Genomic DNA, 22,221 nt, shown 5'->3' with positions numbered 1-22,221 from the left:
TATACTTTCTTCCCTGAAATCTTTATAAAAAAAAAAATCCCTTTCAACTTTTATCATTTTGTAGCCCTCTTTTTTTTTTTCTTTCCACAAATTCTGGGTTTTCCTCTGTGGCCAACAGGTTTAATTTCCCAGGCCCTGATACTACTCAAGAGGACGAGTGTTCGAGTTAATACACATTATCTTTTTATTTAAATTTTTTTGCTGCCACCAACCCCTGATGCATCTTCCCCTTCCTCCCCAATGAAAATGAAATCTGTAACCAAACGTATCTTTTTATTTCAGAAGCCAGTCCTCAGACAATAGTTGTTGCTGCCAGAGTCTGCTGCAGCTTTGTGGTTTGATTTCACTCTTATCCTGGACCAGTACACACTGAAGGTCCATGACAAAAATAGGGTCATCTCAATTTACAATTTGCTATTTTAAAGTTCATGGTCCGCTCAGGTGATGTCATGGACATCAGATGGCGGATGTCGGCTTTTTAACTTATTGGATCTCTTTTTGTAATTTCTTATATCCTATTTTATTTCTCAATGGGTTTAACCTTTTCAGTTTGCGACAGCATCAAGCATTTTCCCCATAGTTTTGACATTTGTCTTTTTTTGCATGCCTACAAAAGTTGCATTTGAGTTTTTACAGAGCCACAGTTTGGCGGATTTGCACATAAAAGGGATTAACTGGACTAGTCTCATACAAGGATAACATGTAAATGCGTATGACTTGAATGTCAGGAAATGTCATTATATGCAATAAGAGCCAATCTACCCAGTTTACATTTTTGGTATTGATCAACTTATTGGGGTAGGTAGCACAAGTTCCCAGATAAGAATACAGAAATGTTGCCAAGTGCTTTCCTTGGCTTAACTATCTCTCTTTAGACCAAAAGATCTGGAGTTTCCCCAAGTTTCTGCGCATGTGTGGATGACTTTATGCTTGTGTCCTCAGTCTTTACTATAGAAAAAAAGTACAGTGGTATGTTTAGCAAAGTTAGATCAGAGCTTAGATGTTGTGTCAAAGTAAAGTGTCCTTTTGAATGAGGTGCATGCAACACCGGGACCTTTTCCCTGGTGTTGAATGTAATCCGGGGGGTGGGGGCGGGGACAGGGCTAAAATTGCTCTGAGCTTCGTAACAGATACGACCCCGATTCACCTAACTAACAGACTGGGCTGAAAACAACATGATTTGCTCACTAATAGCTGTCACCCATTCCCTCTCCTCCTCAATCCTCTGTCTTCTTCTCTTCCTTCCTCTCCCTTCATTTTTCGTTCCATACACAGGGCTCCCCCAAACCAAGCTGGGCAGCTTTCTGGAGGGGCGGGTAAATGACTACCTCAGGCGGCAGAACCATCCAGAGTCTGGTGACGTCACGATCCGTGTGGTCCATGTCTCTGATAAGGTGGTGGAGGTCAAGCCGGGCATGAAGTCCAGGTGAGGTGTCGGAGTGTTCAAATTGGCTAAAGTATTGACCCATGGAGGACCCGAACACACAGTCACACCAAGGGTCAATGGACTCCCAGGGTTCACATGCAGTTAAAATCGCCCTCGTGGTAGACTGGAGAGTTGAGACTTATCCCAAGGACCATGTCCGTAACCCGTGGGCCCGTTCAAGGGGTTGGTGCGTCTTTCTTGGCTGTGTCCATTGACATCCTCCTTCAACCGCCACAGGTTTGTGGATACCGGGGAGATGTCGGAGTCCTTTCCCTACAGGACCAAAGCTCTGTTCGCGTTCGAGGACATCGACGGCTCAGACGTGTGCTTCTTTGGCATGCACGTGCAGGAGTATGGCTCGGACAGTCCTCCGCCCAACCAGCGGCGTGTGTATATCTCTTACCTGGACAGTGTGCACTTCTTCCAGCCACGACACCTCCGCACAGGCGTCTACCACGAGATCCTGATTGGGTACCTGGAGTACGTCAAGAAACTGGGGTAAGTCTGAATTTTTGTGTTTTTTTTTCGTAACACTTACTATTTTTTTTTTTTTTTTAATAGCTGCCCAATGCTTCTAGATTTGCTTTCCTTCGAATACGAGTGAAGTGGGTGTTCCTTCCAAAAATGTTCAGTCAAGTTAGCTAAAAGTCTGCCTTTGTGTTGGAATGGTGGACTCCGACAACAGAGTAGCATTGTTGAAGAACATTAATGCGAGAAGGTTGCTGTTTGGCTTGCTCATTCTTTCGACTGCTGATTGGCCAGCTCTTTCTCCTCAGGATTATGGCATCATACTCAGTGGTTCCCAAACTTTAACTCAGCCCCCCCCCCCCCTCCCCATTACGTAGGAACATTCCAAAGACGCCCACACTGGACAGCCTCCTTTGAATGCGGAGAACAAAACTTGCTTTGCCCTACTGCTTGTGTTTTCAGAGAAAAATGTATCTTATAGTTATATTGCCTACTAAAAACAACAGATTTTGAAGTTTATAATAATGGCCAGGTTGTATTTCAATATAACCAATTATTTATTGTTTTGACTAACTACACACACACACAAGTGGCACATTTTGTCACATCTTAAAAAAAATAGTTTTCGATTATGTAATAAATTGGGTTTAAATTGTTCATCTCCCCCTACCTCTCTGCAACCCACTCTACCAATCCTTGCCCCACACTTTGCCAACCACTGCTCTATTAGTAAATAGCAAACATTTGTGTCAGTGTTATTCTGTTGAATGGTGACTGTTATTTTAAAGCTTCCCCTCCCATCCTGGCAGGTTCACAACAGGCCACATCTGGGCCTGTCCTCCTAGTGAAGGGGACGACTACATCTTCCACTGCCACCCGGTGGACCAGAAGATCCCCAAGCCCAAGAGGCTTCAGGAGTGGTACAAGAAAATGCTGGACAAGGCTGTGGCTGAGCGCATTGTGCACGACTACAAGGTTGACCACGGTTCTTTTTGTGTCGGTGAGGTCGGAAAAGTCCAGCGTCTTCGCCCACCTCACCTCGATGTCTTTTCGTCGTTTCACAGGACGTGTTTAAGCAGGCCACCGAGGACCGTCTGACCAGTGCCAAGGAGCTGCCCTACTTCGAGGGGGACTTCTGGCCCAACGTGCTGGAGGAGAGCATCAAGGAACTGGAGCAGGAGGAGGAGGAGAGAAAGAGGGAGGAGAACAGCACCACCGGCGAGAGCATGGATGTGAGTGTAAGGACTACAATACAACGTCAGACTACGGGATGGGGGGGTGGGGGTGTGGGGTGTGGGGGGTCATAGGATCTGGGAAATTGGTTGCTGGTCCTCAGCAACATGAAAAGCAGTTCACTGTTTGTTGTCCAAACCAGTGTTATCTTTTATTTTATTTAGTCTAGTCTGTGTCATTCAAACTAAAATATCTTCAAGTTTTAGTCACATTTTTATAATTTTGCTATTGTCTAGCTATTGTCAAAATGACGAAAACAGTGAGCCATTTTAGTCAACAAAATGCCCTTAAGTTTTAGGCAGATTTTAGTCTCATTAAATAATGGTAAACACATATATCACTGACTGCCTTGTACATAAACATAGTCTTGTTCTTCCAACATATTTTTCTGCATAAACTAAATCAAATTGGTGGAAGAATTAATCACATAAATCTAAAAGCAGATACAGGGCAAGAATTAATGCAAAAACTTTCACTGATTTTGTGAGATTAAATTTATTTTAACAACTCTTAAACACAAACATGTATTTGTCCAATGAAATCAGTTACAACAGCGTTGACAGGTAACACTATGTAACACAATTTTTGTTCCTGGTTAGTAAGTGTTATTTTAATTGCTTTTGCCAAAAAAAGTATAGAAAATTGCTATTATTCCCCACAAACATTGGTTTTGTGACCAGGACAGTGATATTTTGAAATTGACCTACAGTTAGGTATGCAACCACAGTGGAATGGAAATTAAACAAATGAGATGCAATTGAAGTGCAGACCTGCAGCTTTAATTCAAGGGGTTGAACCAGAATATTGTATAAAAAGTTAATTGCAACCATTTTCTTACACAGTCCTCCTATTTCAGGGGCTCAAATGTAATTGGACAAATTAACAAAATCATAAATAAAATGGCAATTTAGAATACTTGAATATGACTGCTTGCCAGGCCTTTATTGCAGTTGTCTTCAGTTGTTTGTTCATACATCTTTCTGCCTTAAAGTTTGTCTTCAGCAAGTGAAATGCATGCCTGATTGGGTTGAGATCAGGTGATTTACTCGGCCATTGCAGAATATTCCACTTCTTTGCCTTAAAAAACTCCTGGGTTGCTTTCGCAGTATGTTTTGGGTCATTGTCCATCTGTAAAGTGAAGCACCGTCCAATCAAATTAGGTGAAATTGGCAGAATCTGAGCAGACAACATATCCCTATACACTTCAGAATTCATCTGGCTGCTTCTGTCTTCTGTCACATCATCAATAAACACTAGTGACCCAGTGCCATTGGAAGCTGTGCGTGTCCATGCCATCACGCTGCTGCCACCTTGTTTTACAGATGATGTGGTCTGCTTCGGATCATGAGCCGTTCCAAGCCTTCTCCATACTTCTTTTTCTTTCCATCATTCTGGTACAGGTTGATCTTAGTTTCATCTGTCCAAACAATGCTGTTCCAGAACTGGGCTGTCTTTTTTTTTTAATGTTTTTTGGCTAAGTCTACTCTGGCCTTTCTATTCTTGAGGCTTTTGAATGGTTTGCCCCTTGTGGTGAACCCTCTGTATTTGCTCTTGTCAAGTCTTCTCTTTATGGTAGACTTGGATAATGGTATGTCTACCTCCTGGAGAGTGTTCTTCACATGGCTGGATGTTGTGAAGGGGTTTTTCTTTATCATGTAAAGGATCCTACGATCATCGACCACTGTTGTCTTCTGTGGACGTCCAGGCCTGTTTGTGTTGCAGAGCTCACCAGTGTGTTCTTTTTTTCTCAGAATGTACCAAACTGTTGAATTGGCCACTCCTAATGTTCCTGCTATTTCTTGATGGATATTTTTCTGCAGCCTAAGGATGGCCTGTTTCACTTGCATTGAGAGCTTCACACATGTGGGTTCACAGCACCAGCATCCAAATGTGAATGCCATATCTGGAATCAACTCCAGACCTTTTACCTGCTTAATTGCTGAATAAATAATGAAGGAATAGCTTTAGAGTCCATTGTCAAATTACTTTTGGTCCCTTGGTTAAGAAGGGGGCTACATACTAAAGAGCTGTAATAAGAGTTGTAATGGCAAAATGGGTGAATTGGTTTCTTTTCAGGAAAAAAAAAACATGAATCCAAATGAACGTATATTTATACTTAAGTAATCCAAAAACGACTACAAAAGATTTAGAAGTGAATAGTTTTTTCGATAATTATTTCACGGATCAGCCCCTAAGTCTCCCATCATCTTCTCATTATACTGTCCTTGGTAGCGGCGTTCAAAGACCAGTATATCCTGGGTGTAGCGCTCCCTTTGTTCCTCTGTGTACGGTTCCATGTTCTTATTGATTGTTATATTTATCAAGATGAGCATCAAGGATATGGACTTTTAGGAATGTCCTACAGCCCACTGTGCCGTAGTTCTTCACCAGAGTCTCAAGCAGCTCCACATAGTTTTCGGCCTTGTGATTGCCCAGACTGCCCCGAACCACTGTGACAAAGATGTTCCAAGCCGCTTTCTTCTTACTAGTGAGCTTCTTGGGGAATTCATTGCACTCAAGATCATCTTTATCTGTGGTCCGACGAAGACTGGCTTTGACCTTTGCCTCAGACAGCTTAGGGAAAAAGTCTTGAAGGTACTTGAAGTCTGACAAATTATTTCATAAGGCCCAATTTGATGTTCAGTTGTGGATGTGCTTTTAAACGTGTTTTGACGTTTGTAGTATTTTTCTGTCAACTTGTGGTTGCAAACAGTTCTGCTAATGGCCAAGGATGCTTTTGATTGGACAGAAAAAAAGAACAGCACTTAAAAGCTCCCTTTCCAAAGTACTCCTTTCCAATCATGGTAATTACTGTACATAAAATAATTTTCTCTCTTTTCGTTTTGTTCAACAACATTAATTATTTTTTCCTGTTTGGATCTGTTTAGTCAGTTTTTGTGAAAAGTGGATGTTAAATTAATATTTTCGTCACAATTTTAGTTGACTAAATGAACACTGGCCAAAACGCATTGCTCAGGAGCAGAGATACTGTTGATAATTTGGTGAATTTCTAAGCTGCTTCACATTCGGTGCTATAATAGGGATGGAGTGGTCAGCATAGCCTTTTACATTTAAATCATGTCGTGGATACTTTTATTCAGAGCAACTTACAGTAGGGAGTTCTTACCTTCTCACTGGATCCCAATGGGAATCAAACACCCGGTATATTTAATCCTTTTTCTCACAATGTTAACTTGTTCATTTGTCTGCTTTGTTAGGATCCTGAAATGAAAGCATTTAGCTACACCTTGCTGTTTCATCTGCCAATATCTGTGTGTTACTAATAAACATGACTATTGAAGCCCATTTTAATCTGGCATTCTCTACACACAGGCCACAAAAGGTGACAGCAAGAATGCCAAGAAGAAGAACAGTAAAAAGACAAGCAAGAACAAAAGCAGTAGCCTGAGCCGAGCCAATAAGAAAAAACCTGGGATGCCCAATGTGTCCAATGACCTCTCCCAGAAGCTCTACGCTACTATGGAGAAACACAAGGAGGTATTTAATCCTGTCAGAATAATCCAAATGAAGCCACACAAATATTCTGTCATTCCCAATATTCATCCTTACTTCTCTGCCCCCCCCCCCCCCCCCCCCCCCCCGCCCCCCCCCCGTAGGTGTTCTTTGTGATCCGTCTCATTGCCGCACCCACCGCCAACTCCCTGCCCCCCATCACCGACCCGGACCCCCTGATGGCCTGCGACCTGATGGACGGGCGCGATGCCTTCCTGACGCTGGCCAGGGACAAGCACTTAGAGTTCTCTTCCCTGAGAAGGGCCAAGTGGAGCTCCATGTGCATGCTGGTGGAGCTGCACAACCAGAGCCAGGACCGTTTCGTCTACACCTGCAACGAGTGCAAGAACCACGTGGAGACGCGCTTCCACTGCACCGTCTGCGAGGATTACGACCTGTGCATCACCTGCTACAATGCCAAGGGCCACGAACACAAGATGGAGAAGCTGGGTCTGGGCCTGGATGACGAGAGCAACAGCGCGGCGGCCGCCGCCACTCAGAGCCCTGGGGACTCCCGGCGCCTCAGCATCCAGCGCTGCATCCAGTCCCTGGTCCACGCCTGCCAGTGCCGCAACGCCAACTGCTCCCTGCCGTCCTGCCAGAAGATGAAGCGCGTGGTACAGCACACCAAGGGCTGCAAGAGGAAGACCAACGGCGGCTGCCCCATCTGCAAGCAGCTGATCGCCCTGTGCTGCTACCACGCCAAGCACTGCCAGGAGAACAAGTGCCCCGTGCCCTTCTGCCTGAACATCAAGCACAAGCTCCGCCAGCAGCAGCTCCAGCACCGCCTCCAGCAGGCCCAGATGCTGCGGAGAAGGATGGCGAGCATGCAGAGGGTGGGCCAGCCGCCTCCAGGGGGGCTGCCATCCCCGGGGAACAACGGAACCACAGCGCCCAGTACCCCGACGTCAGGGGGCACCCAGCCTCTGACCCCACAGACGCCCACCCAGCCCAACGTGCCCGCCGGGCCCCAGCCGGGGATGGCTGCTGGTGGTGGAGGGCCTCAGCAGCAGCCTCAGCAGCAGCAGCAGCAGCACCACCAGCTCCACCACCAGTTCCAACAGATTCCTGGAGGTGGGGGGATGATCAACTCCCCCCAGCAGCCGCCGATTGTTCCTCAAGTCCAGCAGCACCAGTCGCCGGCCTCAAAGCCCCAGCAGCTGCAGCAGCACGCCAACAGCCTTCCCCCCTACGCCAGCAGGCCCCCAGGCTCCTCGCCGCACCCCCAGTCCCAAGGCAAACCTGGCCTGGGTCCAGCCACACCGCCACAGCAGCACCCAAACCCTGGCCAAACCACCATGCCCCAGCAGCAGCAGCAGGCGCCTCTTTCGGGGCCGCCCCCAGCGGCCGTGGAGATCGCCATGAAGATTCAACAGGTGGCCGACGCCCAGAGGAAGATGGCCCTGCAGAGGCAGGCGGCGCAGGCCGCTGGCATGATGCCGCCGCACCCTCACCACCAACAGCCTCCGGGCCCGATGGGCTTGGCCCACCCGGGGGTGGGCATGGTGGGGGCCCAGGGGCTGTCGCCCCAGGCTCAGGCCGCTGCCGCCAGGGCTCACATGGAGCAGCAGCAGGGTCCTCCAGGCATGATGGTGGGACATGGCCCCGTTCAGCAGCAGCCCCAGCAGCCAAACCCCCAGGGTCAGCTGCCTACCCAGGTGCAGCAGCAGAGGGTCGGCCCACCGCTTCAGAGCCCTCCGCAGCAGTGGGCCGGCCCGGGAATGACACCCCAGCAGAGGCAAGCCATGATGGGACAGATGGGTCACCCAGGCATGGTGGCGGCTCAGCAGCAGCAGCAGCAGCAACAGCAGATGCAACAGCGGCAGCAGGCTCCGGGCCCTGCTGGGTTGATCGGTATGGTGCAGCAAGGAGGCGTGCCCGGAGGCGTGCCCGGAGGCGTGCCCGGTGGCGGGAACCTCCCACAGGCGGCCCTTCAGGAGCTCCTGCGTACTCTCCGCTCCCCCAGCTCACCCCTGCAGCAGCAGCAGGTGCTTAACATCCTCCGGTCGAACCCTCAGCTCATGGCCGCTTTCATCAAGCAGAGGGCCTCCAAGTACAAGGGGGGTCCCGGACCCCCAGGGGCCCCTGGGGGGCCCGGTCCAGCTGGAGTTCCAGGAGGTATGGGTGGCCAACAGGTCAGCATGAATGCGGTGGCTGGTCAGCCAGGTATGCAGATGGGACAGGGAGTCAACATGGCCCAGCTACAGCAAGTACAGCAGCAGCAGCTACAACAGCAGCAACAGCATCAACAACAGCAGCAACATCAACAACATCAACAACAACATCAACAACAACATCAACATCAACAACAACATCAACAACAACAGCAACTTCAGCAGCAACAACAACAGCAACTTCAGCAGCAACAACAACAGCAACTTCAGCAGCAGCAACAACAGCAACTTCAGCAGCAACAACAGCAACTTCAACAACAACAGCAACTTCAACAACAACAGCAACTTCAACAGCAGCAGCAACTTCAACAGCAGCAGCAACTTCAACAGCAGCAGCGTCCAATGCTCAGTAGTTTGCAGCAGCAACAGGTGGCAGCTCTTCAGCAGCAGCAAGGAGGTATGCCAGGTCAGCAGGCTCCAAATATGGCCAACATCAACCCCCAGTTCAGAGAGTTATTTATGAGGAGGCATCTGCAACAACAACAGCAGCAGCAGCAGCAACAACAACAACAACAACAGCAGATGGGCAACCATGCCCAGTTCCAGCAGCCACAGCCCCCACAGCAGCAAGGCTACATGGGCCAGCCGGGCATAGCCTCCCAGCAGCCTGGTCAGGGCCAGTCTGTAGTGCCACAGCAACCTGGAGGCCAGCCGGGGCAGCAGGGTTATCCAAGCACGGTGGCCCAACAGCAGGCTGTAGTGCTCCAGCAGAGGCTCCAGCATCAGCACCATCTCCAGATGCAGCAGCAGCACCAGAACTCCATGGCGGGCCTCCAGGGGTCAGAGGGGGGTACGGGCAGTGGAGCGGGAGGACCCCCTCAGCCGCAGCCGCCACAAGGCGCCCCCCAGCCCCCGTCATCCCAGACTCTGCTCCAGCAGGCCCTGCATCAGAGGTTGCTTCAACAGCAGCACCTGGCCGGGGGTTCTCCGGGCCAGCACAGCAGCCCCATGAGCCCGCAGCAACAGATGGCTCCGTCCCCTCACCTGCAGGGCGCGGCGCTGTCCGCGTCGCTCGGCAACCAGGTGCGCTCGCCCCAGCCCTCGCCACGACCCCAGTCGCAGCCGCCGCGCTCCAGTCCGTCTCCACGCATGCAGCCCCTGCCTTCGCCGCACCATATCTCCCCGCAGACCCAGACGGGTTCCCCGCACCCGGGTCAGCTGGCCCAGCACCACCCCGGCATGGTGGTCCCCTCTCAACAGACGCCCCAGCAGCAGAACTCGATGGACCAGTTTGGGTCAGACCAGAGCGCCATGCTGTCCCAGCTCAGTGGGATGGGCGGTCTCCACGGGCCTGGAGGACCTGACATGCTGTCTGGTAACAGCCAGGACCTCGGGCAGAACATGAATCACAACACGTTGGACATCATGTAGCCTCGATGCGCTTTCAGGACTGCAGTCTGGACGGTGTTAGCTTTTCTTTTTTTTTTTTCTTTTTTTTTTTTTTTTATTTAAAATGTTTTCAATAAAAAATACATTGAACTGAACTTCCTATGGGAGAAATCAAACATGTTGATGAATGAATGGTAAGTTATTGCTGTTAATATATTTTTTTGCCAATTGTGTACAAAGAGGGAGATTATATCTCCCTTAGTGAATGCAACGCAGGTAATATTTGTTGGGTTAGGACTATGGGAGTATTTGCCTTTTTTTTTAATTTGAAAATTGTACATTTTAAGAGCAAGTGATTTAATGCAATGGACTTTTTTTATTGTTTTTTTCTCTTATCAGTTTTGCAGAGTCATGTGGATTATTGTTATTGTTGTTATTACGAATCCAAGCATCATGCATATCTACCTTTTTAAAAGTTTGGGTTTGCTTTACTTTATTTATTTTAGTCATGACGGTTTGTTGGTATGTACCCTGAGACTGCTACAATTCACATAGAATATATTTTTGTTATTGACTGTTGAAATGGGGGTGGGGTTATTTCAGTTATGTCTGGGGTGAGCTTTCAGTCTGGTATGAAATGAGTGTTGGTGGTTGAGGGATAGCTGTAGGTTTCAGTTGACAATGGATAGTAAACTTGAAATGCCTAACCATTTGACATCAATACCGGTAGGGCAGTCCCTCACAAACATGCCCTCGCCCTCCAATATTCCCTCTGTAAGTTGCTTTGTGTTGGAGGTGAGGAAACATACTGTAACTGTGTGCCTATAACGATTAAAGCACATGATGTGACGGGGGGGGGGGCGCGTCTGCCAGTGCCTGGGAAGTTACTGTTCTGAAAAGCGGCGCGATTGGATCCTAATGAACTGAGGAGGGGGAGACGTGACTATCTCTCTGAATCGCCTTTACCTTTCCCCCCTGGTCTTAACCCCAGCAGTTTAAGACAAATGCACTGGTCCCCTTTACCCCAACTCTCTCTTGCTCCAGAATACTGGCTGTCCCTTCTCCCAACTGCACCTAACCCCACCCCCGCAATTTATCTTTCTGCTCAGAACTTTGGGAGTTTAATTTAATATTTTTTACTGTACAAAGAAACTGTGGACTAAAATACTGTTTTTGATAATAAAACGAAAATGACAAATAAGAGGTGTTTTTTTTCTTCTTTTTTTTTTTCTTTCTCCCACCGTTGGCCTGTGAGGAACTCCCTTTGTTCAAGTGTTTCTAACACCTGACAGATCTTATGCAAATAACTCTCCCAGCTGTTACATCAGCTACCCAAATCATACGGAATTGAAATATGTAAGTTAATGGTGTGGAAGCAGGGGAACTCAATCCACCTGGAGACCTACTGGTAACAAGCACAAGGGAGTAAAACCAGAACAGCTTCAGGATTACATAGCAAGTTGGATTGTCTGTCTGGAGCTCTGTTTGACCAGTGTTGTATAATTCCATAATATGATGTTTGGATATTGGGGGAAAATATTTTTTCCAGGTGCCACACCAGAATACCCCAATTTGGGTTAAGATCTAATGGTCTTTGTATATAGTGAAATATCAGCAATAACTAATCTTATTGTCACAGCTCTCTTTTTGCCATGGTGGCTAAAACAAAGCAACAGAATCTGCCCAACATTAGATTACTGGAAGCTCTTGCTTTTGAGACACTTTTTGTTAGTCATTTATTCGTTTTCTTTGGTTAATCTGTACATTCCCTGAGCCAACTATGACCCCTAGTGTTGATTAATGGAGACAGGTTTTTGCTAAAGTAATTTCCAAAATACTTAAACTACAAAAACTTGTTTTATTCCATGTCAAACATTCAGGACATTTCCATCCACGCCAGAAAGATTTTAAAATTATGTATTTCTTGGAAATGCTGTCTTAATAAGAAGGAATTTGATATAAAGACATGAAGTCATAGTGACCAAAGATTCATTTTTCAACATGTGACATAATTTAATGTAGCTTTTACAAGTGACATGCAACAAATACAAGACCAAGTACAGTACAGTAAGTTCAGTTTCCACATTTCCTACTGTAACAGTGGTGTAAACCGATATCTATTCTGAAATGCACAACAGCTTAGCAGGTGGGGTTGGACTATCAAGGTAATACAAAAATAGAACCAGGTAGTTTTTTGTTTTACTTTAAGTGAACACAAGGAAAAACAACAATACAATGCAAGCAGCTTTCTTCTTGAAATGCTGAACTTCTGTGCCTTTAGACATTCCTCCACACTGTTTTATTTTTCTATGTTCGAGAAATAAAAATCCTAAACAAATGTAATGTTCAGGATGTGCATGGGTGACTTACAGGACATTATTAATACTGCGGAAGACAGTCAACATTATACAAAAGCGTTAGAAAAAGGAGCAGCTGAAATGAGCCCTACAATTTTTTTTGGAATGAGTAGTGAAAACGAATCTCCTCAAAACAGCTTAACGAGAGGGTCGGACTACCAGTTGGTAATATAAAAATAGAAATCAGGTGGATTAGTCTCTGAGAAGTAAAATAAAGTTAACAACTAAATATTTCCATGCTGCCAGCTATCCTTTTGAAATGCTGAACTTCTATTCGTCCACACAGTCCTTATTTAGTTTCTATTTTTATTTATCCGTAGAAAAAAATGTAAAAAATTTACTCAAATAAAACGAACAATGGTGTGCGTGACTGACAGGACATGCAGAACTGACAGTTAATACTGAGGAAGACAGTTGACTTCATACAAAAACTAAAATAAAAAAAAGGTGTTGCAAAAACAGCAACTGAAATCAGGCCCATTACACATCTGGAAATGAGTATATCCTGGGCCAACGGACTGTGGAGTAGAAGCAATGTTATAAATATATGACATTCATGAGTCCACCTCCCTCTCACTCATCCTTTATCTTAGCACTCATCTTCTCAGAACCAAACGCAACATATCAATTGCCACATAATGCTCTAAAGTACAATTCATCACTACAACGATAGTAATGGGTATTAATTTACTTACAGCAAACAAGACATCATTAACCCTAACATGGGTACTGGGTAGGCTGCCCAGCACGGGCTAGCCCACACCAAGTCCACATCAGTCATACACACATCAAAACCAGCCACACAGCGGCCAGCCAACACCAGCCCTACACAGACTAGCCCCACCAACCTAACACCAGCCTCACAGATGCCAGCAAAAACCAGCCCTACACAGACTAGCCCCACCAACCCAACACCAACCTGACAGTGGTTAGCAAACAGCAGCCCTACACAGGCTAGCCCACTAAATCCTGGACAGGTCAGCTGGTACCATTTAAACCAACAAAGATTTGGGACTTCAAAGACATTTCCAAGTCACCTTTTTCTATTTAGAATTGTATATATACACAATTTAATTGAGAGTATAGTTCACTACCAGTGATGAAGCCTGGAAAAAAAAACAAGAGTAGATGTGACATGTACTCAAGCTTCTCTGGTAAAAACAAAAAAACATGAACTGTATTATAGTCGCAACATGAATGTCTTTCTAACGCACTGGGCTGTTGATCCAAAAGGGCGGGCTCAGTGCTGTGAGGGCTGCCCTTGCGGCCAATACGCAGTGGATGAGACATGCGCACTGGCCCAATGGGATCCATGTTTTAACCAGCACTGGGTCTACATCAATGCCAGCGTGATGTACATGTTTGCTGGGATGATTTTGTTTCAGGCAATGTGAGAGCTGCCATCACAACATATGAGCACATAAGGAAGCAATGCTCCAGTGCCTTGGGGGCCAACTTGGAGACAATCAGCAAGTGCACTAGTTTTCTCCTCACCGGTGTGGACGTGTGTGATCGTTGTTTATCCAAAGTGGTAAATGAAACATACGGGTTGCATTTCATGTTAGTCTTACATGGTCTCCACACTTCCCTACAACACGTGCCCTTCAGCCTCTAAAAAACCCTCCAGCCTCTAAAAAGCCCTTCAGCCTCTAAAAAGCCCTTCAGCCTCTGAAAAACCCTTCAGCCTCTGAAAAACCCTTCAGCATCCGAGGCCTCTTGGAAAACGACGGTCAAAGAGTTGACAGTCACTTTGGTCACGATCACTTTGCCCGGGAGTACTTCTGCGTCATCCCTGTCTGGGCGCTGTATCAAAACCCCGTCACGCTGCTCGTTCCTGTCCCTATCCACCGCTTTCTTAACATCGCTACACACCAGTAAGTCAGCCGCTGTGGCCTCGTGCCTGCCCTCCACCGATAACCTTTGACCCCCATCGGTCGGAGCTTGTGTTATCACCGCTACTCTGTCAATCATAGAATCGGTCCTCAGTTTAATTTCTGCGGTGCTATTCACCAACCTGTTGCTAACGTCAAGGTGTTTTGGTCCCTCCGGAGAATAACAGCACTCTGACTGGTTACTCACATCCATTAGTTTCTGTTCATTTTCAGAGGTCCTGCCCTCTGGCCCACCGGTCACAACCACTTCCCCTGTCCCCAATAACAATAAGGCCCTGCCCCCCAGTGTTTGATCTCCAGAGCACAGTGACGAGTTGCTACAGCTCTCCACTCTGTCAGTTGAATCATCCATGTCCTGATCCATCAAGGAAGAGCTGCACTCAGACATGCTACGGCCTGAAGAGAGACACACAGGAAATTAGATGAACATAGATGACATAAGAAATACAGCCAACCTTGACCTTCAAAACCTGTATCATAAATAGGTTGTCAAATATTTCATAAAAGTCCTGAATGGTAAAACCAACCAAAAAGACTGTCTTCGTGTGTCTCTGACTCCATTTCCTCCTCCTCAGCGCCTTCCCACTCATGGTCCACGTGGGTCAGTGGTTGGGGGGAATTTTTGTCAGGCACAGGTTTGGACACCCTCTGTTTCTTACATCCAGTGAATCGGCGGTAGATGCTCCGTCTTTCTCCTGCCCTGTATGGCTGACTGCCTTTGCCCAGCTCTGGGCCCACGGAGCGGGTTAGGGAGAGGCGCAGACGAGGGGTCGGCTTATCTGGGACTTTATGGGAACTACGGAGATCCATGGCATAGATATTCTGTTGAGTGAGCAAATACTCAGATAAATTAAAAGTACCACATAATACGCTAACATTCCGGAACGCGTACATACTGTGTTAATGTGAGGAATACAACTGAAACTGTGAATGTATGTTCTGAACAGCATTCCGGAACGCGTACATACTGTGTTAATGTGAGGAATACAACTGAAACTGTGAATGTATGTTCTGAACAGCATTCCGGAATGCGTACATACTGTGTTAATGTGAGGAATACAACTGAAACTGTGAATGTATGTTCTGAACAGCATTCCGGAATGCGTACATACTGTGTTAATGTGAGGAATACAACTGAAACTGTGAATGTATGTTCTGAACAGCATTCCGGAACGCGTACATACTGTGTTAATGTGAGGAATACAACTGAAACTGTGAATGTATGTTCTGAACAGCATTCCGGAATGCGTACATACTGTGTTAATGTGAGGAATACAACTGAAACTGTGAATGTATGTTCTGAACAGCATTCCGGAACGCGTACATACTTTGTTAATGTGAGGAATACAACTGAAACTGTGAATGTATGTTCTGAACAGCATTCCGGAACGCGTACATACTGTGTTAATGTGAGGAATACAACTGAAACTGTGAATGTATGTTCTGAACAGCATTCCGGAATGCGTACATACTGTGTTAATGTGAGGAATACAACTGAAACTGTGAATGTATGTTCTGAACAGCATTCCGGAACACGTACATACTGTGTTAATGTGAGGAATACAACTGAAACTGTGAATGTATGTTCTGAACAGCATTCCGGAATGCGTACATACTGTGTTAATGTGAGGAATACAACTGAAACTGTGAATGTATGTTCTGAACAGCATTCCGGAACGCGTACATACTTTGTTAATGTGAGGAATACAACTGAAACTGTGAATGTATGTTCTGAACAGCATTCCGGAACGCGTACATACTGTGTTAATGTGAGGAATACAACTGAAACTGTGAATGTATGTTCTGAACAGCATTCCGGAACGCATACATACTGTGTTAATGTGAGGAATACAACTGAAACTGTGAATGTACGTTCTGAACAAGATGCCGAACGCGCTGTACCCGCAAGATAAGCCTCCGTGGTCGGAGTCCTTTCCTGCGGTAGGCCAGGGCGCGCTCCTTCTTCTCCCTGACAGGGCACAGAGAAAGATGCATGCTGCGTTAATATGAACCTGTAATGGACAGAGCAGTGTGCAGGATTCATACAGACAACCCCTTTCCCGCTTACTTCTCTTCGTAAGCCAGGACCAGGCGTGGGTCCAGTATGTGGTCCTCTGGTTCCCAGGTGCTGTATCTGCCAGACAACCACACTCTGTAAGCACTGATTATGCAAGGTCATCACTGCCTGATACACTTGAATAAGTCAAGGTACAATGACAGGAGTCGTTATAGAACCATAAGTGAACTTTCAATGAATTTATGTACAAATCACGGCTAGTGGATATACCTTACCTATTAACACCTGGCAGACTGTAACTTGTCAATAGATATAATAAATAAACCCAATTAATCCCCAGACAATGTTTGAACCTCTATTGTGCAAATGAGTCGTTCTGGAATAGTTTTTTTACCCCCCCACTTGACTTGTGTGTCTTCCTAAGGGGTATACTACGAAGCGGGATAGACTTAGCGAGTTAACTTCGGTCTACTCTGAGTTCAACTCATGATAACCATAGAAACGAAGGTGGCTTGAGCCGTGAGTTGAGAATTAATCAAATCAAATTCCCTCCCTTTTTGCAAACAGTGCTTCTTGATCCTATTAATTCTCTGGATATTTTTTTAACCAAATTTTCTTGTCTTACAAATTATAATATTCAAGGATATCTTACTGTGCATTTAGTAACGACAGGATGCATTTGAAACGTCACGCACGGTAAAACTATTAAAATGACAACTACATTGTTGACAGGTGTGGGAAAAGGGTTAATGTGCATTGAAGGAAGGACTTCACAATATATGTAATAAAAGAAAGCACACAAGAATAGAATTTCCCACCACAACCTGGTCAACATGTAGGACAATTGCGATTTTATTTAGGATTTTCACAAAAATCTAAACGGATTGGTGAATTATGTCAAGCGCCCGAAACATGCAAGCGCAATTAAAACTCCGGTTGAGTTAGCAGCAGTTTCAAGATCAACATCCACGTCCATAACAATGGACGAAGGCCTGAGCTGGAATATGAAGCTAACCTAATCCTGAGTAGATCTAGCTAGCAACGTAGTATACCCCTGGATTTCTACAGAAAGTGTTGGTAAACAAGGGTACCCTTCCGTTTAGGATGCGTGCGGAATCGGATTAGCATCATTAGCTGGATCTGGACGGACTCTTCACATTCCGAAAATGGATCAAATGACGTACTGTGGTTTGCCAGTTCTCCTGTCAGTAAACTTCCTTGATTAAGGAAACCGGAATTAGGTGTGATAAATAGAAGATGCAATTATGATGTTTTTAACCAAGATATCAGAATTAGAGGGAACATTATGAACCCAGATCAGCGGGAGGATTTTATATCAGTCTTCACGTTTCATACATGACTCATACATATTAGTATTGCAATTCAGTAATGAATGCCAGGATCACTTACTTGGGTGGCCATCCCTGCCATTTCAATAAATATTCCACATTACCCTATAATGCAAAAAGAAAAGGCAAATTTAGCAAAACAAGGCCATTTATAACACAAATATTATTTTATATAGGGAGAGACTAAGAAGCATAAAACGAAGACTGCTAAAAGTCGGAGAAGATTCGGGTAATTTTATTTTGAAATGGAGTGTATGAGATGACGTTAGTCAAGGGCTCAGAGACCTCTAGCTCTACAGTTGTGATGACGTGAACGCACATGGTTGATATGTGAAGGACTTTTCTGGAACGTCAAACCGATGAAAAAAGGTGGGGCTATGGTGCGTTCATGACTACTTGGAACTCATCCTAGAGCTCCGAACTGAAGCTCGTTGACGTCACATTTTATGCCACTCTCATTTCGTTTATTTCAGAGTTCCCAGTCGTTATGAACGTGTCAATTACATGTAAACAACTCGCATTGCGCAACGTGCTTTGGTACGACAATTGAGAATATATGTATAAACTAAATTCCTGCATAGCATGCCAAATAATTCGAATAAAAAGAAATGCAAAAATTCCCGCACTTTTTTTTTTATTACCGAAATAAACCACAAATACATAAATCAGAAATAAATGCATAGTAACAATCATACTATCCCACACAAAGCTCCTATATGAAAATTATGATTATCATACAATAGCAACATGTTTACGTAATATGGAGCGGTAACATTACACAGCAGTTCCACACATTTAACCCAATCCCAGTCCTCTACCCATCTCATTTGCATAGCCCACAAATAAACTGCGTAGGTCCCACATTCGCAGCGCGGAGTATCCCACAGTATTTGATGACACCCGAAATATGAGAGACGATTTTGAAAGCACACCCCCTATACTAGTCTACAGGAGATAGCCTTTAGGGTATATCCAGAACATGCATACTAAACTACTGCAAATGAAGATAGCAAAATCCATCAAGTTAATGAGTAGCAAAACAGTTTCAAACTTCTACTCGTTAGCCTCAACCTAGCAGCTAGGCCTATATAAATTATTCGAAAACTACAGAAAGTGCATAGCATTACTTTAGTGAAACGGCTGTAAAACAGGGTAATGCACATTTGGCATATTTGTTTAATGCAGTACATACGTTTCTATACGAAAGCATGCTAACATTGTTTACCTTTCTGACTCTCTTCTTGGTTATTGATTCAACTGCAAACACTTGCTCGCCTAAAGAAGACAGTTCCATCGCTCTGTCCTAAACGGACGCTCAAAACAGAAGATACGATGTGTATCTCGGCTCCTAGGTTCTCGTTCTTTCCAAAAGCAAACTCCTTACAGCGATAAAACACGATTGCTGTTTGCTCTATTACACTTCACTACAGTAATGGAATCTTGGTTACTTCTTCCTATGTAAGTACGGTGGATTATTGAGCAGTATTTTGTATTCTCTTTCCGAATTTAAAAAAATCTGCGACACAACTACACTGCCTGGCGCGTGCCTTAACCAAGCGCGTTCCCTCAGACTGCGCGGACACCCTTATAGAATGTTCGGGTCCGCGGTTTCGCGCACAGAGATGAGGTCTCTAACACTTTTTACGAACATACTATTTCAAGAATATTGTGTTTTAATACACATTTTAATTATTTGTGCCTGATTGAAATAGGGTGAGGAATATTTTGGTGTATTTATGTTTTACATATTAATAAAAATAAGTGCGGTCCCATTAAGAGGGATACATTATCCATCTTTGCCTCTACTCATAATCATAGAAAAGATAGGCACCATGTGATTTAATTTGGTTGTTGCCTATTTTATTTGACTATTGATTTTCAGATTGAGACATAAAATGTAACTTGATCTACGGCACACAAAAACAACATAGAAGATAAGCTTAAGTCATATTGATATTGCACAAACAGTAAGCTCCTTTAAATCTATTTTTAAAAAATGGGTATCTGATATCAATGATTTGTCATTGTAGTCCAACTCAGATATATGTGAAGGTACAGTGCTAGGCAGAAATGAAAGTTTTTTGCAGTTTAATAAGGGAATGGCTACATAACAAGCTGTGTGCAAAATTGGTTAGAAATATGTCTCTGCACAGCACTAGTTGTACAGCAACAGGCTTATAGTACACATTTCTTCTATAAGTAATCAAAAAACAAATAACATTAATCTAAAATAATTATAATAAGGTATTCTACAAATAATTGCTATTACAAAGATAGCATATAGTGTAGAACTTTTGGATTAATGAAACCAGTTTGCCTATCTGCAAGGCCCCAAGTCAGCTTTAATATACCAACTCATATATATACACTGAACAAAATCATAAACGCAACACTTTTGTTTTTGCCCCCATTTATCCTGAGTTGACCTCAAAGATCTAAGACTTTCTCTATGTACACAAAAGGCCTATTTCTCTCAAATTGTTTTACAAATCTGTCTAAATTTGTGTTAGTGAGCACTTCACCTTTGCTGAGATAATCCATCCACCTCACAGGTGTGGCATATCAAGATACTGATTAGACAGCATGATTATTACACAGGTGTGCCTTAGGCTGGCCATAATAAAAGGCCATTCTAAAATGTGCAGTTCCATCACACAGCACAATGCCACGGATGTTTTGAGGGAGCGTGCAATTGGCATGCCAACAACAGGAATGTCCACCAGAGCTGTTGCCCGTGAATTGAATGTTCATTTATTTACCATAAGCAAAGGCATTTCAGAGAATTTGGCAGTACATCCAACCGGCCTCACAACCACAGACCACGTGTAACCACACCAGCCCAGGACCTCCACATCCAGCATCTTCACCTCCAAGATCGTCTGAGACCAGCCATCCAGACAGCTGCTGCAACAATCGGTTTGCAGAACCAAAGTATTTCTGCACAAACTGTCAGAAACCATCTCAGGGAAGCTCATCTGCATGCTCGTCGTCCTCATCTGGGTCTCAACCTGACTGCAGTTCGTTATCCTAACCAACTTGAGTGGGCAAATGCTCACATTCGATGGCGTCTGGCACTTTGGAGAGGTGTTCTCTTCATGAATGAATCCCGGTTTTCACTGCACAGGGCAGATGGCAGACAGCGTATATGGCGTTGTGTGGGTGAGCGGTTTGCTGATGTCAACGTTGTGGATCGAGTGGCCCATGGTGGCGGTGGGGTTATGGTATGGGCAGGCTTGTGTTATGGACAACGAACATAGGAGCATTTTATTGATGGCATTTTGAATGCACAGAGATACTGTGACGAGATCCTGAGGCCCATTGTTGTGCCATTCATCCACAACCATCACCTCATGTTGCAGCATGATAATGCACAACCCCATGGCCAGGATACTCACGCAGCCTAAGGCACACCTGTGCAATAATCATGCTATCTAATCAGCATCTTGATATGCTACACCTGTGAGGTGGATGGATTATCTCGGCAAAGGAGAAGTGCTCACTAACACAGATTTAGACAGATTTGTGAACAATATTTGAGAGAAATAGGCCTTTTGTGTACATAGAGAAAGTCTTAGATCTTTTAGTGTTGCGTTTATAATTTTGTTCAGTGTATATATATTCAAATGTCTACGGCGCTTCATGATTGACTGACAATACTCTGTCTGTGATTTGTGTGTTGGCCTCTTGCAGATGTGACTCACCTTAGCAGATGTCCTGGAAAGTTTCCCATGCTTGCAAATCACATCCCTGAAAACAAATCATGTTTTAAACTTCTGACACAAGTTAGGTACAATACAAGTAGTGTAAATCTCTGTTGGGGAAGCCGCAAGACATTTTCCAAATTTGTCCAATGGCGCTGTCTTAGTGTTGAAACGCCTACACCCGCCTCCCACCGCTTCCCCTCTTCACCTGGGTCTCTTGTATCATCTGAGAGCTCCAGATGTCATGGTAACTGTTTCCAAGGTGACCAATGAAAAGCAAAAGGAGGTGTTAGATCGACCTCTCTACTTTAACCTTGGCTAAAGCCTTACTCCAGTTTGATATGGTGGATATACTACTGGGCCTAGTGAACAAATTAATCTTACATGAATATATTGATTGCTGCAATGAACTATGCTTGTCAATATAAACAGTTTGGACACTTGCCTGGCTCATGCAAGCTAAATCTACCGTGTCTGCACAAACAGTGAAAACACTACTACAAAGCATAGAGAATAAGCACGCAACTTACAACCCTGTTTCCCAAAAAGTTGGCACGCTGTGTAAAATGTAAATAAAAACAAAAATGCAAAGATGTGCATTTAAACCCTATATTCAATAGAAAAAAATTAAGAGACCACTACACCTTTTACTTTCTTTTCCGAAAAGGTTGAAAAGGAAAGTTTTGAGTGAGGAACAGAAGCGTTCAATTTGCAGTGGTTTCTTAATTTTAACCCTTCTGTTCCTCACTCAAAACCTTCCTT

General features: G+C 44.8%; 2 protein-coding genes across 10 annotated transcripts in view; one reads left to right on the top strand and one right to left on the bottom strand.

The window, feature by feature from the left end:
• The window catches only part of ep300b (E1A binding protein p300 b), a 51,247-nt gene extending 39,903 nt beyond the window's left edge, over positions 1-11,344 (top strand). For 6 of the 9 annotated variants that reach the window (XM_034295052.1, XM_034295056.1, XM_034295055.1 and 3 more), the window contains exons 24-29: positions 1,276-1,426; positions 1,664-1,924; positions 2,704-2,869; positions 2,959-3,132; positions 6,461-6,625; positions 6,745-11,344. In XM_034295052.1, the coding sequence (XP_034150943.1) occupies positions 1,276-1,426; positions 1,664-1,924; positions 2,704-2,869; positions 2,959-3,132; positions 6,461-6,625; positions 6,745-10,185 (4,358 nt within the window). In that variant the 3' untranslated portion in view covers positions 10,186-11,344. The remainder of the gene's footprint in view (positions 1-1,275; positions 1,427-1,663; positions 1,925-2,703; positions 2,870-2,958; positions 3,133-6,460; positions 6,626-6,744) is intronic. The other 3 variants (XM_034295058.1, XM_034295057.1, XM_034295051.1) reach the window with 1 other exon arrangement.
• Positions 11,345-12,131: 787 nt separating this feature from the next.
• On the bottom strand, positions 12,132-19,328 carry cbx7a (chromobox homolog 7a). Its single transcript, XM_010896760.4, has 6 exons — positions 18,984-19,328; positions 17,820-17,863; positions 16,461-16,526; positions 16,295-16,361; positions 14,920-15,214; positions 12,132-14,788 (listed from the first exon to the last, which is right to left on the bottom strand). The coding sequence occupies exons 1-6, from the start codon at positions 19,050-19,052 to the stop codon at positions 14,181-14,183; spliced, it is 1,149 nt and encodes a 382-aa protein (XP_010895062.1). The 5' UTR covers positions 19,053-19,328; the 3' UTR covers positions 12,132-14,180.
• Positions 19,329-22,221: the final 2,893 nt, after the last annotated feature.

Source organism: Esox lucius, chromosome 11 (assembly GCF_011004845.1).
Source record: "Esox lucius isolate fEsoLuc1 chromosome 11, fEsoLuc1.pri, whole genome shotgun sequence".
Classification (NCBI taxonomy): domain Eukaryota; kingdom Metazoa; phylum Chordata; class Actinopteri; order Esociformes; family Esocidae; genus Esox; species Esox lucius.
This window is presented reverse-complemented; position numbering and strand designations above follow the sequence as displayed.

What these genes read in the sequence shown, in the direction of transcription:
- cbx7a (XM_010896760.4), bottom strand. Translation starts at nt 19,052, where the DNA reads ATGGAACTGTCTTCTTTAGGCGAGCAAGTGTTTGCAGTTGAATCAATA. An exon ending in CCAAGAAGAGAGTCAGAAAG is followed by an intron (nt 17,864 to 18,983) that starts GTAAACAATGTT and finishes TTTGCATTATAG; the next exon opens with GGTAATGTGGAATATTTATT. An exon ending in ACACGAAGACAGTCTTTTTG is followed by an intron (nt 14,789 to 14,919) that starts GTTGGTTTTACC and finishes GTCTCTCTTCAG; the next exon opens with GCCGTAGCATGTCTGAGTGC.